This window comes from Temnothorax longispinosus, chromosome 12 (genome assembly GCF_030848805.1).
Source record: "Temnothorax longispinosus isolate EJ_2023e chromosome 12, Tlon_JGU_v1, whole genome shotgun sequence".
Classification (NCBI taxonomy): domain Eukaryota; kingdom Metazoa; phylum Arthropoda; class Insecta; order Hymenoptera; family Formicidae; genus Temnothorax; species Temnothorax longispinosus.
Genome location: NC_092369.1, coordinates 891,136 through 910,401, shown reverse-complemented (window position 1 = coordinate 910,401; position 19,266 = coordinate 891,136). Strand labels below are relative to the sequence as shown.

The following is a 19,266-nucleotide window of genomic DNA, read 5'->3' as shown; positions in this document are numbered from 1 at the left end:
GTCGTCCCACACACCGAGCAACTTCTCTGAATAGAATAAGCCGATTTCGCGTACCAACGGGCTCGCGTTCCGGTTTGCGTTCAAAGTGTCCACTGGTTTTGCGCGAACACCTTGTAATGAAGCTGCTAATTATACTTGCGGACTAAAAAGCGTTCTTCTCTTCGTCGGCGCACGAATGATATTGATTACATTGACGGACATCGTCAAACACGTTTATGTTACTAGCAGATGTTGCAATATATTTGCTCGTTGCCTGCAGTCAAAAAAGATGTCTTTGAATTAAGACTCGGAAATATAATTCGCGAATTCGATTTAATTGTTGTACGACGTATGGATACGTGAAGAACGGTGCGATGCCTCTTGTTTGCCCTTAGAAGTGGTACATTGGGACGATAAGGGGATGTAGGGAGGGACGAAGCGAGTGGAAAGAAGTAGAGGGAGAAATGCGACAGGAGGAGAGAGTAGAACTTGGAGAAGCCTCTCGCGATCGATGTTAGAAGCGGAGAGGTATAAGCTTGGGTTTCTACGGATTTTCTGAGGGGGCAATACTAACAGCTCGCATTCTTCCGCCGAAGAAGTCTAGTATACGCACCGCCATAACACGAGTCCTTTGCTTTTGATAGAACGTCGCGAAAGTATTTTATGCGACTCGACTGACAAAATACACCAATCGTCTATCATAAAAATTCCATAATAGCACACTTACATTAGATGTCAATTTTTCTTTATTTCAGTGGCAAATGTAAATAATAAGATTAGTATATAATCCGATTCCCCCTTTTTCCTTGAGACGGTGTAATTTATCAATCACTGATTCATTGATTAATTGGTAAATGTTGTGATATTAAAGAACCTAGTATGAGGTTGATTTGTTTTGCTAAATATAATGGTCTTTTATAAAAAATTAATTTTAAACTATACAATCTGAAGTGACATAATAGTATTGATTATGGAGGAAACTTAGCTGTAGCGAAGCTACAATAGAACGAAAACCGTCTGTGTTCGAGAAGTCATGCGAGGGTCAGAGAACGTCGATGAACAGAGCAATCTCCGGTTTTGCAGTCGTCCGACGAACGTGCGGAAGACTATGGCCCATGCCGGGCCCATTCATCCCGTTTACACGGCCGTAGCCAGGTGTGTTGGACGGCAATTGCGGATGCGATGCGTCCTTTCCGGTCTTGATGAGAATGGAATATGCGCGAACACGTTTTTCGGGGCCCCGTGGACATCGAACTCGGCACGAGCAAATGGCACGGTGTCAGCCGAGCAATGCCAAAATGTTGATTCCGAAAATGTCATCCTTCATGTAGGTTTTCGCGGTATTGTGGCACAGAAAAATTCTTTCAACTTTCTGCTATTGAGCAAGAATATCAGTGAGGGGAGCGTCGTTTACGATTTTATATGGCCAGGGTGAATGAATTTCATCCTTTTTGAATCATCAAAAAGAATCCGAGAGAACCTAAACGTTTGGTGCTTTTAATACTTTTTTATGCTTTCGTTTTATTTATACCCGTCATAAAGAATTGCGCGCAAAATTTCAATTGCGCTTTAATTGCACAATTGCAATTTTTGTTCGATTTCCCTTTGTTACTAAGATTTTATGTGGTTATATATTGAATAACGTTATAACGCGCTTCGTGTATTGTTAACACTTCACAACATATGTTACATTCGCAATTTGTATCGAACGGAACTTCGCGTCATAAACGTGCGTGTAAAATTTCAAATTGAATCCTATTATAAATTTCTCTTTCATCGTAATTGCGATACTAAGATGTTTGTCCGAAGAATATGTGGGCATTTGTATAAGGCGAACGATTAATTTAGTTAACTTCAACGAAGGACATATGAGAAAGAATCGATGATATGTTGTCCGGCACTGTCTGCGTGCCGATAGTGCGAACCCCCTCGGTAATCAGACACCCTCGCGCCCTTCGTGGGGAGAAACACGTCGAATTTTTTTACTGCAATACGAAAATATTTGCGAAGATATTTTACGCGCTTAAAGTTCCGTACTTTCCTAGTATTTCTTGATGTAGTAATTTAAATATTACGAATAATAATGATGAATTATTACACTATTTTTTATGATTTTTACGATATACGTACGATAGTTATAAAACAATTTGTGAGAAATATTATTGGATTGTTGTCAATGACTCACCTGCACTCTCGATTCCGGTAAATTGATTTTCATAGCCACTTCCTCACGCATAAAAATGTCAGGGTATTTTGTTCTTGAAAAAAGCCCTTCCAATACATCCAATTGCGATCGTGTGAATGTCGTTCTTTCCCGCCGTTGCTTTCTTGGATTGCCTTTAATACAGAATTCCTAATGTCAGTAAATATTATGGGATTTTTTTTGATTAGTTTTTTATTTATGATTTTTCTCTTAAATATTTATGAACGACATCAATATCGATACTTATATTCATGTATCGTAATGTGTTTCTACAGATTAAAAAAAAATTAAAAAATCGCTTTTTTCGAAAATAATAAGTAATTGATATTCGAGAAAAAATTCTTTTTTATAATCTTTAATTTACGATTGCATTATTTCGCGCGGCATGATATCAACAATATATAGCAAATTAATAAATTTCACTGCGTTATCTTATACGTTACGGTGTACAGGTCAACTACATTTAATAACTAATCGATAACGATTAATAAAATAAATAGAATAAATGAACCATTTATTAATAACTAAATTAATAGCATGAGTAATAATATTTTCACGAGTTGGAAGCAACTTCGGTACATAATGCAAAAGCTTTTACATTAACACGATTAATGAATAATTTTGTATTATATCATTATTAGCATTTCTGCGATTTACCAACGTGCTTTCTCCAATTACAGTACAACATTATAATTCATTACAATAATTTTCCCGCAATTTTTAGTACAATTATATTAATACTTATAAAAATTGACAGATACAACAGCAGTCGAATATTTCGCACTTTGTGTATATGTTGATAAGCAGTGCAATTTAAAGATAAGAAATTCTTTCGAATCAGTTGAGTTAAAATTAATAAAAAATGGTGGGCACTCACAGTAGACGGACTCACCGGCGGGTGTACAACCGGGATAACCGATGGTGGAGTGTAATGCATCGATCGGCATGCTTAGACCCATGTAGGGCCCGGTCTTGAGAGCGCCATAGGGCCCCGCGGCGGACGCGCCGAACGCCGCGGGCCCAAAGAGTTCGGAGGCCGAGGTGGTGGAGGCGGCGAGGCCACCGAGATCGGCGGCGCCGGCGCCCCCGCTGCAGCCGGAAGTACCTCCAAGGCTGTTCGGCCACATCACCACCCCCTCGGCCCCCAGCACGACCACCCTCCCGCCGCGGTCTCCTTAAAGAGACGTCCTCAACGTCCAAATTATACGTTCTGTCTGAAAAAACAACAGAAATAAAACTGAAATTATATTCAAGAATTATTCAAACAAAAGTTAGTTTCTCTCTTTCTCTCTCTCTCTCCCTCTCTCTCTCTCTCTCTCTCTCTCTCTCTCTCTCTCTTTTTACCAATAATTTTACCTATTTCGACTATTTTCTTTTACAGAAAAGTAAACAAAAACCGAGTCGGTTATCAGGTAGACGTCTCGCATCGTGAAAGAGAGAATAGTTGGTGCTTTTAGACAAACACAAGCCGATCGTGTTGTCCGGCATGGAAATAAGAATGACGCGGTTGGCAGCTGCATGGGATAATCCAACGAAGGTGCAACAGGACTCCGTAGTATTCTCGGAGGAGCCACGGCTCGCAACCTAATTCCGAAAATGTATCGGCGGCCCGATAACCTGAGAACGGCGAAAAGGAACGTCGAGAGGCTCGACCCTGAATAATGCGCAACACGCTCCGCAGCTCTTTCCGTCGCGCTCTTAGCCGTTGACTTAAGTCGCCGTTTTATCCTCTCCGATTACAAAGTCAGGAACGACTATCGCTCCCTTCCTTCGCACCATCGCGGACGATCCACCTTCTCCGGTGGTGGCGACTTGTTAATTTATTTGCCGCCACGTTTATTACGTCTGTGCACATCTGCGATATGTCGAATGACGACGAAACACGTATTGTTTCCTGTCTCCCGGACGTCGCTGTCCATATGTTTCGGATTAAGGGACACTAATCGGTAAGTAATTAATTCACGGTAAGAAACAATCAAATGACGAAAGCGTTGCAAGCGTCACGATGCAAATGTTGAATACAAGATGCAGAACAGCCCCGAGTTGTCGGTCGGTTTTAAATATTCTTTGCCACATTACCAATTATATCACAGTGCTGATTATCTATGTCCAGCGATTTAATTAAGAGGAGACATCTATATAGGTACCTATAGATGGGTTAAAAAATTGACTTTCCTTTTTACATATTTTTAAAGTACGTCTTAAAAATATTTTTGTGAAGCTAAACTCGATCTGGCAAATAACATAAAATTTACACGAAACTATCGCCGAATATGTTTGAATACTCGCTAGACAGATGGCCTGCGGCCAGGATTGTGCCGATTTTCACAGGTCTAAAGAAAAGTCTCTCTTGTCTTTTCTTTATTGTGAAGGATCCCTTTCGTCTTCATTTAGACTAATACAAATCATCAGAGCTGTACTTAAAAACACAAATGGTCGGTTTGACAACAGTTCTTGTTCGGACAAGCAAACGATATTGTGTTGAATAGCGTTGATTAGAGTTGAATAGTAAACAGCAATAATCAGCAATAAACAGCCGAAAAGATTCTATAGATATCTTTGAATATTTGAAAATGTTCGAAAATCAAAATCCAAGAAGCATATACACCTCCTAAAAATCGATATTAGATGGAACAGAAAGAGGACAGCTATAGTGCCTCTGCTAAAAAATTAAAATTGATGGACGATATTCTTGTCCCGAAAGAAAGTACAATCCAATATCGTATTTTAAATTTTATAACAGTATTCGCAATAATTTCTCAGTACATTTCGTGCAAAATGTGCAACTTATTGTGATGGAAAAATATACTTTAAAGCAGACAACACTCGAGCACTATAATATGCACAGTGGCGTTATGACAGTGGAATTAGCTGCATATATTGCCACGGATACATTTAATAAAGATGCAAGAGCATTGCTATAAATTCCCCAAGCAATGCAAGATATATAGGCCCAAATGCACATGTAAAAACATTGCTGCAGAAGACGAACACCGCGTAAGGGAGAGCGGGGCTCGTTGGCACAAGAGGCAAGTTGGCAATGCGTTCCGTTTATGTATTTATAGCAAAAAAAAATAGAAAAGTTATCACAAAATATCTCTTATATGACGTAGGTACTTTTCCCAAAGCTTTATTTTAATCAAACAAGCATTACAATACGCTGTTGAAAACAGAGGTCCTGTGTGTTAAAAAAAGTCCTTGTTAAAATTTTTGTGTAAAATAATCAACACATATACGTGTGTAGATTTAACATATGCCTGCTATGTTAATTGAATTTTACAAATTCAAAATGTAAAATAATTAAAATAACTTGAAAAATATGTTAAAGTAACACAATTTGAACGTATTTAATAAATGTGTTAAAATTTACAAAAAAAGAATGTTGATTTTACTCTATAAAAGAAGTAGGAATAAAAATTTACAGAAATAGAGTGTTGATTTTATCTTACAATCTCAACTTCAACATAAAAGTTATGTTAATTGTAGACATAATTAACTTCAAATTACGATCAGAATTACATTTCCTTTCTGTTGAAATATTTTAACATAATATCAATGCACTTAACACATTCATATTATATTAAATTAACACAAAAATTTGAGTGGACCGTTTTGGACATGTGATTTATGTTATATTTAACACAAATTTTCCAACAGTGTAGAAAAAGAGAAAACTCTCTAATTCAAGAGGTGGCAAGGAAATTTTCGAACGTTTCAAAATATCGTATTAATGTTCTTCAGCTTGAGAACTAAATCAAAGTGACGTATCATTAGTTAAAAGAAAAGTTTCCGTTATTATACGACATGTTATTTTGAGTAACAACAGTAATTTATTGTAATAAAATGACTGAAATAAAACGTACGTAGGGATGGGATATGTTGGCTCATATCAAGACACGCTTAGCTTGACTTATTGTTGCCGCGTGCGTGAGATCTGTTTGAGCATATGTAATTTGCTACCTACAATGCTGATAGAAACTAAATATATATTTATATTAATATTTTTATGTTGAAGAAAGCTACATCTAAAATAGTTTACAATTGTTTTTCTGCAACAGCATTTTGCTATTTGATCATTACAAAATAGGCTTCTGGTTTAGGAGGCTAAAAAAAGGAGATCTTTATGAATCTTTGTTATACAATAATGCAGTTGAAGTTTCTAAACCTTTTACAATATTTAACTGCTTATTTGAGGAAGTAAAAAAATTTTTCTATTGTAAAATAATTGCAAAATGGCGCCGTGGTGTATCTCTAATCGGAGCGCCTCGCCAACCGAGTTGCCAATCTGCGGGAAAAATGTAGCCCGCAATTTTGATCTGAGACAAAAAAACGAAAAAGATTATTAATTTTTATATACTTTTATTCTATGTGAACCAGGAACATGGTTAAAAAACTGTAAAATACAAAATTTTTTAGCACTTGAATACATGACATTTTTGAGAAAAAATATCCTTCGTTTTTATGCAATAATAATTATTTAAATTAATATTTTTACCAATGTTTGAGGTTCACATAGAATGGTTGGTCATTCTTTAGCTAACGCACTTTGAATCAAGTCGATTGATCAATTAGTTTTTCCTCTATCTTTCCCGCAGATTGTTAGCGAGGTGCTCTGATTAGAGATACACCACGGCGCCATTTTGCAATTATTTTACAATATAAAAACTTTTTTTACCTCTTCAAATAAGCAGTTAAATATTGTAAAAGGTTTAGAGAAACCTTAACTGCATTATTGTCAATAAAAAAATGCATAAAAATCTCCTTTTTTCACTGTTAAATTCATAGGGTTAAATTAAACTCAATTTTGAGTAATTTTTAACTATTCCATAGGTCGCCACTGCTCCTACTCAATATGTAGTTAATTTAACTAAAACAATGTTAATTTGACTAAACCAATGGAGTTAAAATAATCCTATTTTGTTTCAAACCAATAAATTTTGACGCACATGGTAGTTAAAAATAACAAAACAAATCTAACTCATGGTATTGGTTTAAATTTCATCCTCTAACCTTTAACAGTGTTCAGCCACCTAAACCAGAAGCCCCCCTTAAACGATACAATCTTTATCAAGAAGTACGTATCTGTTACCCGTTTTGTGTTTCTATTACGTTTTCATTAATTTAACATGGACTTTTGTTGCATAGCCAACTTACCCTTACTATCGGGGCAAGTTGGCTATAATGCAGCATGTTCGTATTTCACTTATTACAAAGAAACTATACAGTATACAGCAGCGTTCCTGTCACGAAAATATAAAGAAAGGTTCTCTCTATCATATTATTACTGTTTAATCATGATAATTATAGTTGTATAAAAACTCAAATGCCGAAATTGTGAAAACGGTGCCAACGAGCCCCAGTCTCCCCTACTTCAATAAGAGGAGTGCGCACTAAATTCCATGCAGGCTAGAGATGTGCGAATCAAGGATTTTTTATGTCGAGTCGAGTGGAATCGAATTTTATTTCCTCTTTCGAATTCAAATCGAATCGAACCGACAAAACTTTATTCGAATCGAAGCGAATCGAATGATTTCGAATTGAATCATTGGAATATAATTTTTAATTAACAGTATAATTATATTATTAGGTTGAATTTTAACACGTGGATAATAGAAAAATATTTTAATGTAAAAAAATAATATTGATTATATAATATCTATAAATCTTTTTAAAGCAAAAAAAGATATTTAAATATTTAATAAAAAACAAATAAAATAGATTGTCGCAATAATTGAAACAATTAGGCAAAAAATTATAGATAAATTATTAAAATACTCTAATGTAGTATCCATTAACATTATCCAATTGCATACATAGAAATTAAAGGCGTCTTCCATTGGGAAAAACTAACTGGCACTCAGTGTCTCAGTTTTTGAGTTTTTCAGAAACATGCTCACTAATTCTACCAATGAAATACGCTTGAAGCACTTAGTGCTGCCAGTGCCAATGAGTTTTTCCCAATGGAAAACGCTATAAAATAAAAGAACATAGTTTATTTTATTTTCAGTATTCATAGCTTACTATTTTTTTACGTATATTCAAACTTATACGTACAATTTGATAGGGTCACAAAGCATGTTAAAAATTAAAATTAAACTGTTAGCCGCTCAATGAGTGGTTATAATACTGAATGCTCACTGGCTCACTATCTATTTAACATGCGACCGTACTTTTGCTTATTAACGGAAAATATGATTTTAAAAATTTGACAATACAATTCATATTCGAATCATCTAGATTCGAAATTTTCGAATAGTTCGGATTCAAATCATAGAAATTCAAATTCGAATAGTTTGCACATCTCTATAAGTGGTACAAAAAGAGAAGATAATAGTTGAAAAATATTGTAGAAAAGAGCAAAGAGACTTTCTAGAGGCACTCACTTCGGCAGAAGGTTTACTTTATGGTCCTGAAGTAAATGATTAAATGTAAAAAATAATATTTTCGTAGTATACGTTTCGTATAAACTTGATGTTTAAAACATTTTTCTCAAAACGTAGTTTTCAAAACGCGTGACTACTAGATCTCGAAAACGGTTCAACTAATCGGCTTGCATAGTTTTACACACTTTTTCTAGATATTAAAAACTAGTCGTTTTTAATGAATACCTTTGACATATTTTTTCCGATGCTTAGTTTTGTCACAGCCAAAAACGAGCAACATTTTTTATGGAAAATCGCTATGTTGACTTTGACCGACTGTCATTTTGTTCAAATGCAATATTTCAAAAAACGGCTACGTCAAAAACTGCATTTATGTTTTAATTTTATAAACTTTGTGCAATTTTGCTTTTAGATCAGTCTTATGGTCATCGTAAACGCTGTTTTAAAAAACATGGTTTCCCAAATATTGTATAAAACCGCCATTTTGTAATATTTTTGAATAAAATTAAAATTTTTTTTAATAGAGGAAAGTATGTGCGATCTTTGCAATGGAACAAATATGATTTCTCTATCTGTTTCCGCAAAAAATTTATAAAGTTGGACCTCGTTTTTTTACCCTAATTGTAACTAGTCTAATTGTATAAATAAATGTCACTTTCTTAAAAAAACATCTTGACACAAATAAATTTGAAATAAATATAAATTAAACACAAGTAGAAACTTGCACATTGCTTCCTCAGTTTTTAAGTGTGTAAGTAGAAACTTGCACATTACTTCCTTATAATTTTTAAGTGTACGAATTATAAATTTGAACATTACTTTTTCACAATTTTCAAGTATGCAAATTAACGCACGTTGCTTAATCAACATTTTATTTCGCTCATAAAGCTTCCTTTTATGAGGAAGCCTTTTTTATGTATAATTATTAGCAGATATTTATTAATTTGGCTTCCTCATAGAGAAAGCTTTATGAGCGAAATAAAATGTTGATTAAACAACGTGCAAATTTATAATTTGCATACTTAAAAATTGTAAGAAAGTAATGTTCAAATTTATAATTTGTACACTTAAAAATTATAAGGAAGCAATGTGCAAGTTTCTACTTGCACACTTAAAAACTATGAGGAAGCAATGTGCAAGTTTCTACTTGCACACTTTTTTATTGTGATAATCTTTATTGCGACTAATATTATATTTGTTATACTATTACAATAGTTTTTTATTTCTACTTTAAAATAATTTTTTAAATATATAAAAACTGCTTTTATTAATAAAATTAGAAAATAATTACTTAATTGGCTTAATTGTCTGGATTTTCTCAATATTTGAGATATCGGTCTATTTTTAATTCTGTTATATCTTTCAGTCTTTTCTACCCCTATTTCATATATAATTCTTTACAATTTAATTGATTAGACCAAACTTTATAAGGCTTCTATGTATGTACGGATTCTCCAAAATTTCAAACGTCTGTAACTCAAGAATTGATTAACTAAATGTTAAAAAATGATATATGAAATAGGAGTAGAAAAGACTGAAGAATATAATAGAATTAAAAATAGACCGATATCTCAAATATTGGAAAAGTTACAGTGTAAAACACATTTTTCTGAAAAATGAAAACCCCCCTAAAATCCATACCGTTTGATGGATTTTAAGAAAATTAGAGGAGAACATACTTTCTATGATACTCTATTTGTGTGCAAATGTTCAGCCCGGTATCTAAAAAATTGTAGAAGTAGATGCATACAAAAATCCGTACACACACACACACACATTTTGGAACATTATAAACCTATTTCCATCAAAATCTAGAAAAAATGTTTTTCCACCATCACAAAGCTTCCTCTATGAGGAAGCAATTAATAATTAAATATTTTTCGACGCAATGAATTTTATACAACGACACAATCTATGGGGTTTACAGTTAAATCTAAGTAAACTTAAGTTGCAATTTTCAATACCGTAGTTACAAATCTCACGCGGAAAAATTTCTACACGGCTGATTCGAAATATGTACTTCCGAAATAAAATATTGCACTGCCTTTAATAACGTATTGTTCCATTTCCTCTCTTAACCGCGCGCTATATTGAAACCAGAATTTCGTTGAATAGAACCGCGTCATATATACAAAAGGCCTCTTTAAAGTATTAATAGAGCTGAGTGAGTCTTTTCGCGCAAATATAGATGAAACACCCCATTCACCCCCGTAGCGTATGTACCGCATTGCATCCTGTTGCGTCCGCAATTGAAATTTGTGCCCGACTACCGTTGAAATTTGTTCCGCTGCAATTTAACTACCGGACGCGTAATGCGTATGATAAGTGGCTTTATGACATACCTATCGGGTCGTCACCCTCTAACGATTTAAATGTAATAACGATTTCTCATAAATAAATGTTACAACCTTACGTGAGAAAAGAAATTTTTATCTCGTAAATTTATCGTTATAGAAAATTAAAATTATTTACTTTATGCAATTGAATATGATCCGTGTAGCAATTTACACTCTGAAAGGGATGTTTTACGCCGATAAAATAACACTTCTTTTTTTTAGAGTAGATAGAACGACGAGCGCATGGACGTTACATCGCTCGATGAAATTACGAATACTTAATATTGTGGATGTAAAAGGTGAGCTCGCGCCGTATTGCGTTTCTAATATTACGTCTCATTACGCTCGCGTGCGAATTTCCTCCGATCTCTCCCCGGGACCGGAATAAAGTTGCTCGTTGAAAAAGAATCCATAGAGTATACACTACCCCGGGACGCCGCCTCTCTCGTCCTGGTTATATTAAAATTTTGCTCGCTATGAAAGGAAGAGGACGAAGGACGAAGAAAGGCGGAATATTCTCCCGAGTATCCTCCTGAAATCAGTCAAGCGCGAATCTCCACTTTTGTACTCTTGTGTGCCTCGCGCTGGCCACAAAGCACTTGTTACATACATACCACCCAGAATGGGCGAAAAATGCTGAAAACAACTGTCACTTTCGTGAAATTTTTAACGTCTGCACCCTCGCGCATTGTTGTGCACGAAATAAATGTTCTTTCTCTCTCTCCTCTCTATCTGTTTTTTTTTTTTTTTTTTTTTTTCAATAACAAATACGCACCTATACAGCTTTTCTCTTAATGATTTTACCTTGGGTGCCCGTTCTCGCTTTCTCCCTCGTGTTCTATTTTTATCTTTGTTTTTCCCTCGTGACGCCGTTTTAATATGACGAAAGTGCAAATAAATCTGCCGCTTTGACAAAATTCAAATATAATAATATCTTTATCATTAAGCCTAATTAAATTTTTTATCTTAAAATTCTGATTATTGCGTCAAAGATAAGAGCACTACTGAAGTCTATTGTCGACAAAGCGGTAGATTTATTTGCACTTTCGTCATATTAAAACGGCGTCACGGGAGAAAAACAAAAATAGAAATAGAATGCGAGGGAGAGCGCAAGAACGGGCACTCGATGGTCCCTCTTATTGCAATAGCCAGAAGTCTCTTTATTTTTGTGCACTTTGGTGCACGAGACAATGCACTTGTTACAGACCGCCAAGTGTGGACAAAATGCCCAGGCCGGGCCACTCGATTGGCCCTTGAGGGCACTCGAGTAGTCCACGACTCTACAGAGAGCCCGAGAGAGAAACGATCAAACTAGAGAAAGATAGTTAGGGTACCTTTTACACCCGCGCGCACTTTTTCGACCCTCCTTTCCGAAAATCCATCTCCCGTTGCAACGAGTTTTACCCCCCCCCCCTCCCCAGTCCTGCGGCAGTTCGGCCCTAGTGCAAACACTTTGCGTTACCAATCGAGAGATATACCGGCATGCCATCCCTAATGACTGTTAAATCCCTATTATTACGTCCCGGCGTGTGTGCCGCGCGAGAGGGAGAGAGATGGAAGTTCACCCTCTCGCGCGTCGCCAAAGAATATTACGATTTGTAGATACGTCCGGCAGATCGTATCTGTGCGGATCAGTTAAAGTTAAGCCAACAAGGCGCACGTGCGCGGATATGCGCTTCGCCGTTGTATTCTTAAATCGGCAACAAATTTCTGCGGAGCCTAGCCTGGCAGCGATTCTAAATTCTTCCTATCATCGCAACGCTACTTTTAGAGTGGAATTTTTCTTATCTGTAAACACGAAGCAATATTCCGATTACTTCGTAAGTTTCAGAGACAGTTGAATATTTTTCAGCAGTTCGTTCTCGGCTCGCGCGGCAATATTTTTTTAATAAAAACTTGAATTTTCAAATAAAGGAAAGTATGATCTTTGTAATTAGAACACAACCTTTTTATCTCTTTTCGTTTTTCCACATAAAATTTATAAAGTTAGACCTCGTTTTGATCTATCTAACAATAAGTAGTTGCCCTTATAAAAAAACGTCTTGACATAAATTAAATAAATTAAATATAAATAAATATAAATTAAACATAATTAAATAATAGCAGAATTTTATACAACGGTACAAACCGGAGTTTACAGTAAATCTAGGTAAACTAAAGTCAGAATTTTCAATATCGTAGTTACAAGTCTCATGCGGAAAAATGTCTACATGACTAATTCGAAATACGTATCTTCCGAAATAAAATAATTCGCGGGGGGGGAATCATAACGCGAAGGTGAACACTCGCGACAAGATCGCACACATCGGGAACAACTCGCAGCAACTGGGGATTCATCGCGGGAGATGCAACGTCGTTTCTGCATTAGGTAGCGCGGTTTGCGGCTTCGGTACATCCGACGGTACACGAAGAACGACACACTGCCGTAGCTATCCCAGAAAGTTAAGTCGCGGCCGCATTGTTTCCAGGAGTATTTGCACACAACCGCATTGTTCCTGAAGAGCCCGCCCCTCCCCCCTCTCCTTCACAATAGTATAGTTCCACAATGAATTCGTATACGTATGTACGTTGCGTGAAGTACAGCCGTGCGCGAGTATCGCGAGGAAAGCCAGAAGGTACTTATGAAACGAGCGAGGCATTAACTGATTCCATGGACGATTTTTCGAGATTACGCCGGTGTGGTGCGTAAATGCACGTACGTGTGCTCTCGTCGTGATAAGTTTGCAATAATCTTTACGCGTCAAGTACATCTCTGTTCATATTCCCAAATACGTAACTTAATGTCTTCGACGTCAGCCGTAATAAAAAAAATAGTCTCAATATTACACATTGTGAAGCAAACACAAAAAAAACACGAAAAACTTTCTTATTACCTATTGATTAATAGAATCATAATTCAATTACCTAATGATAATAATACTTATAGACGCGGCGCTGGCAGCTGCGCCAAGCTCGAAATCGAATTCACGTCAGACTGTAGCGCCTTGTGAAATAATTATTTCGGCATCGAGTTTGAACTTTTTCCTCAGAGAGGCGGTTTTATGTTGCGGAGTCGCACACACTTTATGTATACCCTAGATTGTATTCGGATACCTCTGTCAAGGGGCCGCATGCACGTAACCATGCGCACCGAGTCGTGCACGGGGAAGCGTCTCTCTCTCTAGGAGGAAAGGAATCGCATTGAATGCAATCTTAGCCCCGGGTATACGGCGTTTTGTTGCGCGTTCATTGAGCGTAAAACTTAATTCCCGTAGAAATTCCACGAGGTATACACGACGGCGCGGCGGGGTATACCTCCGCTCCGCCCCGCGCCGCGCCGCGCCGGGGGCTTGTTCTCCGGTAGTTAGTCTTTATTCCCGGGCTGCAAAAAAGGAGATGCCAATGGGGGCTGCTGCCCGCCACCGACGGGGATGAGCCTCCTTCGTTTCGCTGTCCCTCGCCTCCCTCTCTCGCCTCCACCTGCCTCCATTCCGCTTCATGCTTCTTTATGTTCCGCCCTGACGGACGGTGGAAGTTACTGATTTCTCCGAGCCAATTTCGAGGAGGTTTTGTTCCCTCGGGCCGACATTCACGGTTCTACGGTGGCCACGTCAATCCTACCGTCGAAGGCGCACGGCGCGACATTGGGACCCGTTCGCACGTGATAACATCGACCAGGGATTCCGAGAGACTTGATGCTTCGATGCCGAAGACGAGATTCAATTTGTGACAGTAAACCGAGAACGGGAATTATGGTTTCTTTAAGATCTTCACGGTTAAAGAATTAATTTTAGTTCATATTACGTATTCTTTCTTATGGAAGTTTACACGTATATTACAAGTCTATTAAGATTAAATTAGTTTGCATTTTTATAATAAAATCTATCACCCGATATTGCATTTTAACGCCATGACGTAAAATCTCATTGCGGAAAGAATAAATTCTTGTTAGAAGATAAACTTTGTCCTTTGCATGCAAACCATCCATCGTAGAAGCCTTGGAAAAACTTGTCAACTTCGTTGTTCGGCTTCCGTATCTTCTTCAGCATTGAAGTGATCATATGATTCAAATGTATGCGGATTATAAACTACGTCACTTCGCGAAGTTATTTTTGGTCGTGTTGAGCATTAATAGAAAATAATATAAATCCAATTTTTTAACGTTTTGTTACAAGACTATTTATTAGAAAGCTGCGAATGAATTATTTCGAGTGACTTCACAAGTCATTTAAATTTTTTTAAATTCTCTGATCTTAGAATTATCTTCATTCGAGTTAATTCGTTGTTATATAACGATGCATTCGGATATCTTCATAAATATCGTTCTCGCCGAGGTTCTCGCATTCACGTGATTTCAATGTCTACTTCACCTCGATGTGGTGGAATCTATGCGTGAATTTTGAAATTTACGATAATCATGCATAACTTCCTTTTTACCCATCAAATGGTCTCAACGCGACATTTTCAATCTCTCAGGCAGCTGCATATCCAGAAAGCAATATTCTATTCACATACCAGATGGCAGACGGTTTTTTATACGACACGATTTACAGACGGAAAACAAATAAAATTCTTTTTAAACGAAAACCAATCATTTCTGCAATATTCCCCGATGCCTCTTCATTTGGAATTGTCACGAAGCATCATTTTTTCACACTCCAATGTAGACTATATCAGAATTTTTTCGACACAAATACAATATGACGTCATCTTTTTTTCGATCTCCTCGAGCTTGTATATACTAACGATAAGTCTAATACTCTGGTAATAAACAGTCGTCATTGCATCACATTTTTTTGCCACAATATACACGAAAATCTAACGCAATGCGCACGATTTCGAGTCACATAGGTAGCAGCACTCTTTATTTTTCACTTAAAAAACACGTGCTCTTTCGTTTCAGAGTCGTTCGCGACCAAATTGCCGCATCGGATACGAAGATCGAGCACCGACTAGGATATCCGAAATGTCCTGCGGAGGACGCCCTAGCGTGTATAGACTGACGACGGCGACGACGACGAGGAGACGAAGGACCTCCTCGTGGAAGGCGGACCTTAACCGAGAGGGAGGCAAGCCAAGAAGATTACCGTAAGCAGATTATTTCCGTGGAAATCCCGCTGGCCAACTCTCTCGGCACGCTACCACGCCGGGGCATTTCGGGATCGAAACTTCCCGCGAAACTGCAGGCGCGAACGGAAGTAGTCGAAGCTCGGCGCAGCGCGTTACAAGATCTGCTCTGACAGCAGCCGTCGGACATCGCAGATAAGATTATTGGAAGGATCAAACATCGTACGATGTAAAATAGATCCTGACGAGCTCTGTCGCGCAGCGTCGTAGAACCATCTGCTTCGGAGCTGCTTTTCTAAACTTTGCAAAAATCGTACAAGGTCGTTGGTGAATTCTCATTTAATTACTATAATTTTAATGGTTAACAGTGTTAATTATTAAAACTAAGATTTTGTCGATTATATATGTTTAACTGATATATATGTATGGCATTAATAGTGAGGTCTCGAGGTAAATATAACATTTTATTTTTGCACAATGATTTAATTCTCCGTGAACGTGCGCCATAATTTTGTGTTTGATCCGTTTTAACGTGATAATCTGTTGATAAAATCATCAATTATTTATGTATACGAAGTACGCAACAAATTCTCGTAGGTGAAGGACACGGTCTTACATAGACCGTGGTGAAGGAGAACGTGGATTTTTTTTCAACCTCTCGCTATGGTGATACATATTGTACTTTGAAAAAATTTCGGATTTTTATCGGCTTGGCCGTTTCCGGAGCAACAAATATTTCTCAATTTTTTTCACGAAAAATGCAGCATTGTGATTGGTATAGAATTATTAATCGTGCAACGCGAGATAGTGGAATTTTGCCGACGATTGTGAATCTTTTTCGCGTATTTAATTCCGGGCGCGCGCGCGGGCTCAATTAATAGCCCCCCGGCAAATACGGTATGCTCCTTTCAGCGCATAAATGTTAACACCCGCATATTTCCTGGGGCCACGCACTCTCTTTCCCCGGCCGTCACTCGCGAAATTTCCCTCGCTCTGCGGAATTTCGCACGGTTATTTCGAAACAAGTTCGCCTACAAATTTATACATTCTCTCTTTGGCCGGATGAAAGCTTCCATGTACGCCTCGCCGATTAAATGTCGGCGTTTTCGAGGTATTCGCGCACCGCAGCGCTCGAATTCGGTTGATTCGCTCGGCCGGGATTCTCTCTGTCTCTTTTTTTTCTCGTTTACCGCGGGGAGTAATCGCAGAGGATATCCGCAATCCGCAGAAATCATAAAAACCGTGGCGTACGCAGTCGAATTCTGTTCCACAAGGGAATCTACGTAGTTGGGAGGAAGGGGGAGGGGGAGAGAAAGAGAGAGAGGAATGGTTATTAATAATAATTAGTTTACTAAGCACGATGACATTTTTTAACTAAATTTGAAGTTATCGTTGTACGTAGTTGCATTATCGTGTTCACGTGAATTCATTTATCGTTATAAATACGTTTTGCACTGTCAATACAAGATTTTTTCAGAGCGCACTTTTCTCGAATAAAATATCACACCATTTCGGATATTTAGAGGCAGGATTCGGCCATCGTGACGCTTGCAATCAAGTAACAAATAATTGAAATTGTTGTCAAGATTTCTGACATTTGTAGAAACGTAGAGGAAGCTTTATGGCTGTTACGAAACGAGTCGTTGGTTCGACAGAAATATCGTCGTGATTCGCGATGAACCTACATCAGCAGCGATAAACGACATACTCGAGTCAGTTACTCGATTGTTATCTGGATATACAAACTTATTATCTGACGATTATTTAGAAAAGATACATACGCAGTTATTTCATTATACAGCCGTTTTTAACGCTGTAACCTATAATAATCACATAATCCACTACAACTCTGACAATACGCAAAAGACGATATTAAGGCAGAAATAGGAATTAAATAATAAATGGCAATGAACTCGGAGAATCAAGGTTTTGCTCTCAAGATTTATTTCATTGAAGAGAAGCTATAATAACAATCTAAAAATACTACCGATGTTATCACACGTCTTACTGAACGCACGCTTATCAAAACTCGCGACAACAGAATTAGGTCAACCTCTTGGTAGACTCCAACTAGAAGACGCGGTCCTATTGATTAGCCTCAAGTAAACGGAACATTAGACTGCACGAATAGATGAACAATCTTTCCTCGCGTCTATCTACGAACACGTGGACGTTATGTGGGTCAGCAAATCGCCAGACAATGATGGGAACTCCGAGGAACACCACGAGAACACCAAGAGAGACGAAAATTACAACAGAAAAATGAGCGAACTCGGCGAATGCAGTTCGTCCCCGGCGAATCAATCCTCGAATCGGTGCACCCTTTGACCCTCAGAGACCACACCACTTCCCGGCGGGAACAACTGGCGGAAAATGCCACGACACACGACATTTCCGATGAAACGTCGTCTCGGAAATAGCGGAGAGGACGCTACTCACCCGCGGGCACTTGTAATTACCGGCACCGTTGCTCCCGCGTCGATATTCCTCGTCTTGAGCCCGATAATCCCAGACGGGTAGCCCCCGAATTCGCACTCCAACACACACCGTGGCCCGGCGCGTAATACTCGTCGGCGCGCCTCTCAATGTCAGAAAAGAGACGGGCTAGGTCGTTCGATCTCTCGGCACCGCGCACACCACTGAAAACCGGCGCTTCGCCACGGCGTTTCGCCACTCCACCAACGACCGACTCACCGAACGAGCGCGACCGATAGCTCGTAGAATACGGATGTATACACGATAATGACTATTCTATTCCCTAATCCACCGGAGTCGTCCACCGGCGTGGCTCTTCTCTTTCTCCCTCCGTCTCGTTCTCTCGTGCTTGCCCTTTCTTCCTCCCTCTCTTTCTCTCTCTCTCTCTATCTTTCTTTCTCTCGCCCTCTCTCTCTCTCTCTCTCTCTCTCTCTCTCCCACTATCTCTATCTCTCTTTTTCTCTCACACTCTCTCCCGTTCCCTCCCTTTATCCACGTACGTCTGTCCCGCTCCTTCTCTCTCTTTGCCTCACGGAATGTGGGACAGATGGACAGAGACGGGAGAGACAGCGCGAGAGACAGCGACGATGGTCGGTAGAGAGACCAGTGCGAGCGGCTATTATAGCAGGAGGGCGTAGGAGAGCGCCCGGCTCAACTTTTCACGAGAACTTTAGTTGTTACAGATCGCTCTCTTGGTCGAGGGGTTATGCGCGAGGGGGATGTTCGCTCGCCGGTCTCTGGCGGGGGAAGGACGCTCGACGTTGAAAGCGCATGGAGAGGGAATGGGGTGCGCAACGCGGTCGCGAACCGACAGAGAAATAGTCACAACGGTATACGAGAAAGG

General features: G+C 38.5%; 1 protein-coding gene across 3 annotated transcripts in view; it reads right to left on the bottom strand.

Moving 5' to 3' along the window:
• Positions 1–19,266, bottom strand: part of Otd2 (uncharacterized protein LOC551357 homolog) — a 22,130-nt gene extending 2,864 nt beyond the window's left edge. The window contains exons 1-3 of one of the 3 annotated variants that reach the window (XM_071795177.1): positions 18,387–19,266; positions 3,075–3,396; positions 2,165–2,316 (exon numbers count right to left, since the gene is read on the bottom strand). In XM_071795177.1, coding sequence (XP_071651278.1) covers positions 2,165–2,316; positions 3,075–3,309 — 387 coding nt within the window. In that variant the 5' untranslated portion in view covers positions 3,310–3,396; positions 18,387–19,266. Of the gene's footprint in view, positions 1–2,164; positions 2,317–3,059; positions 3,397–3,538; positions 4,888–18,386 lie in introns of those variants that run through there. The other 2 variants (XM_071795175.1, XM_071795176.1) reach the window with 2 other exon arrangements.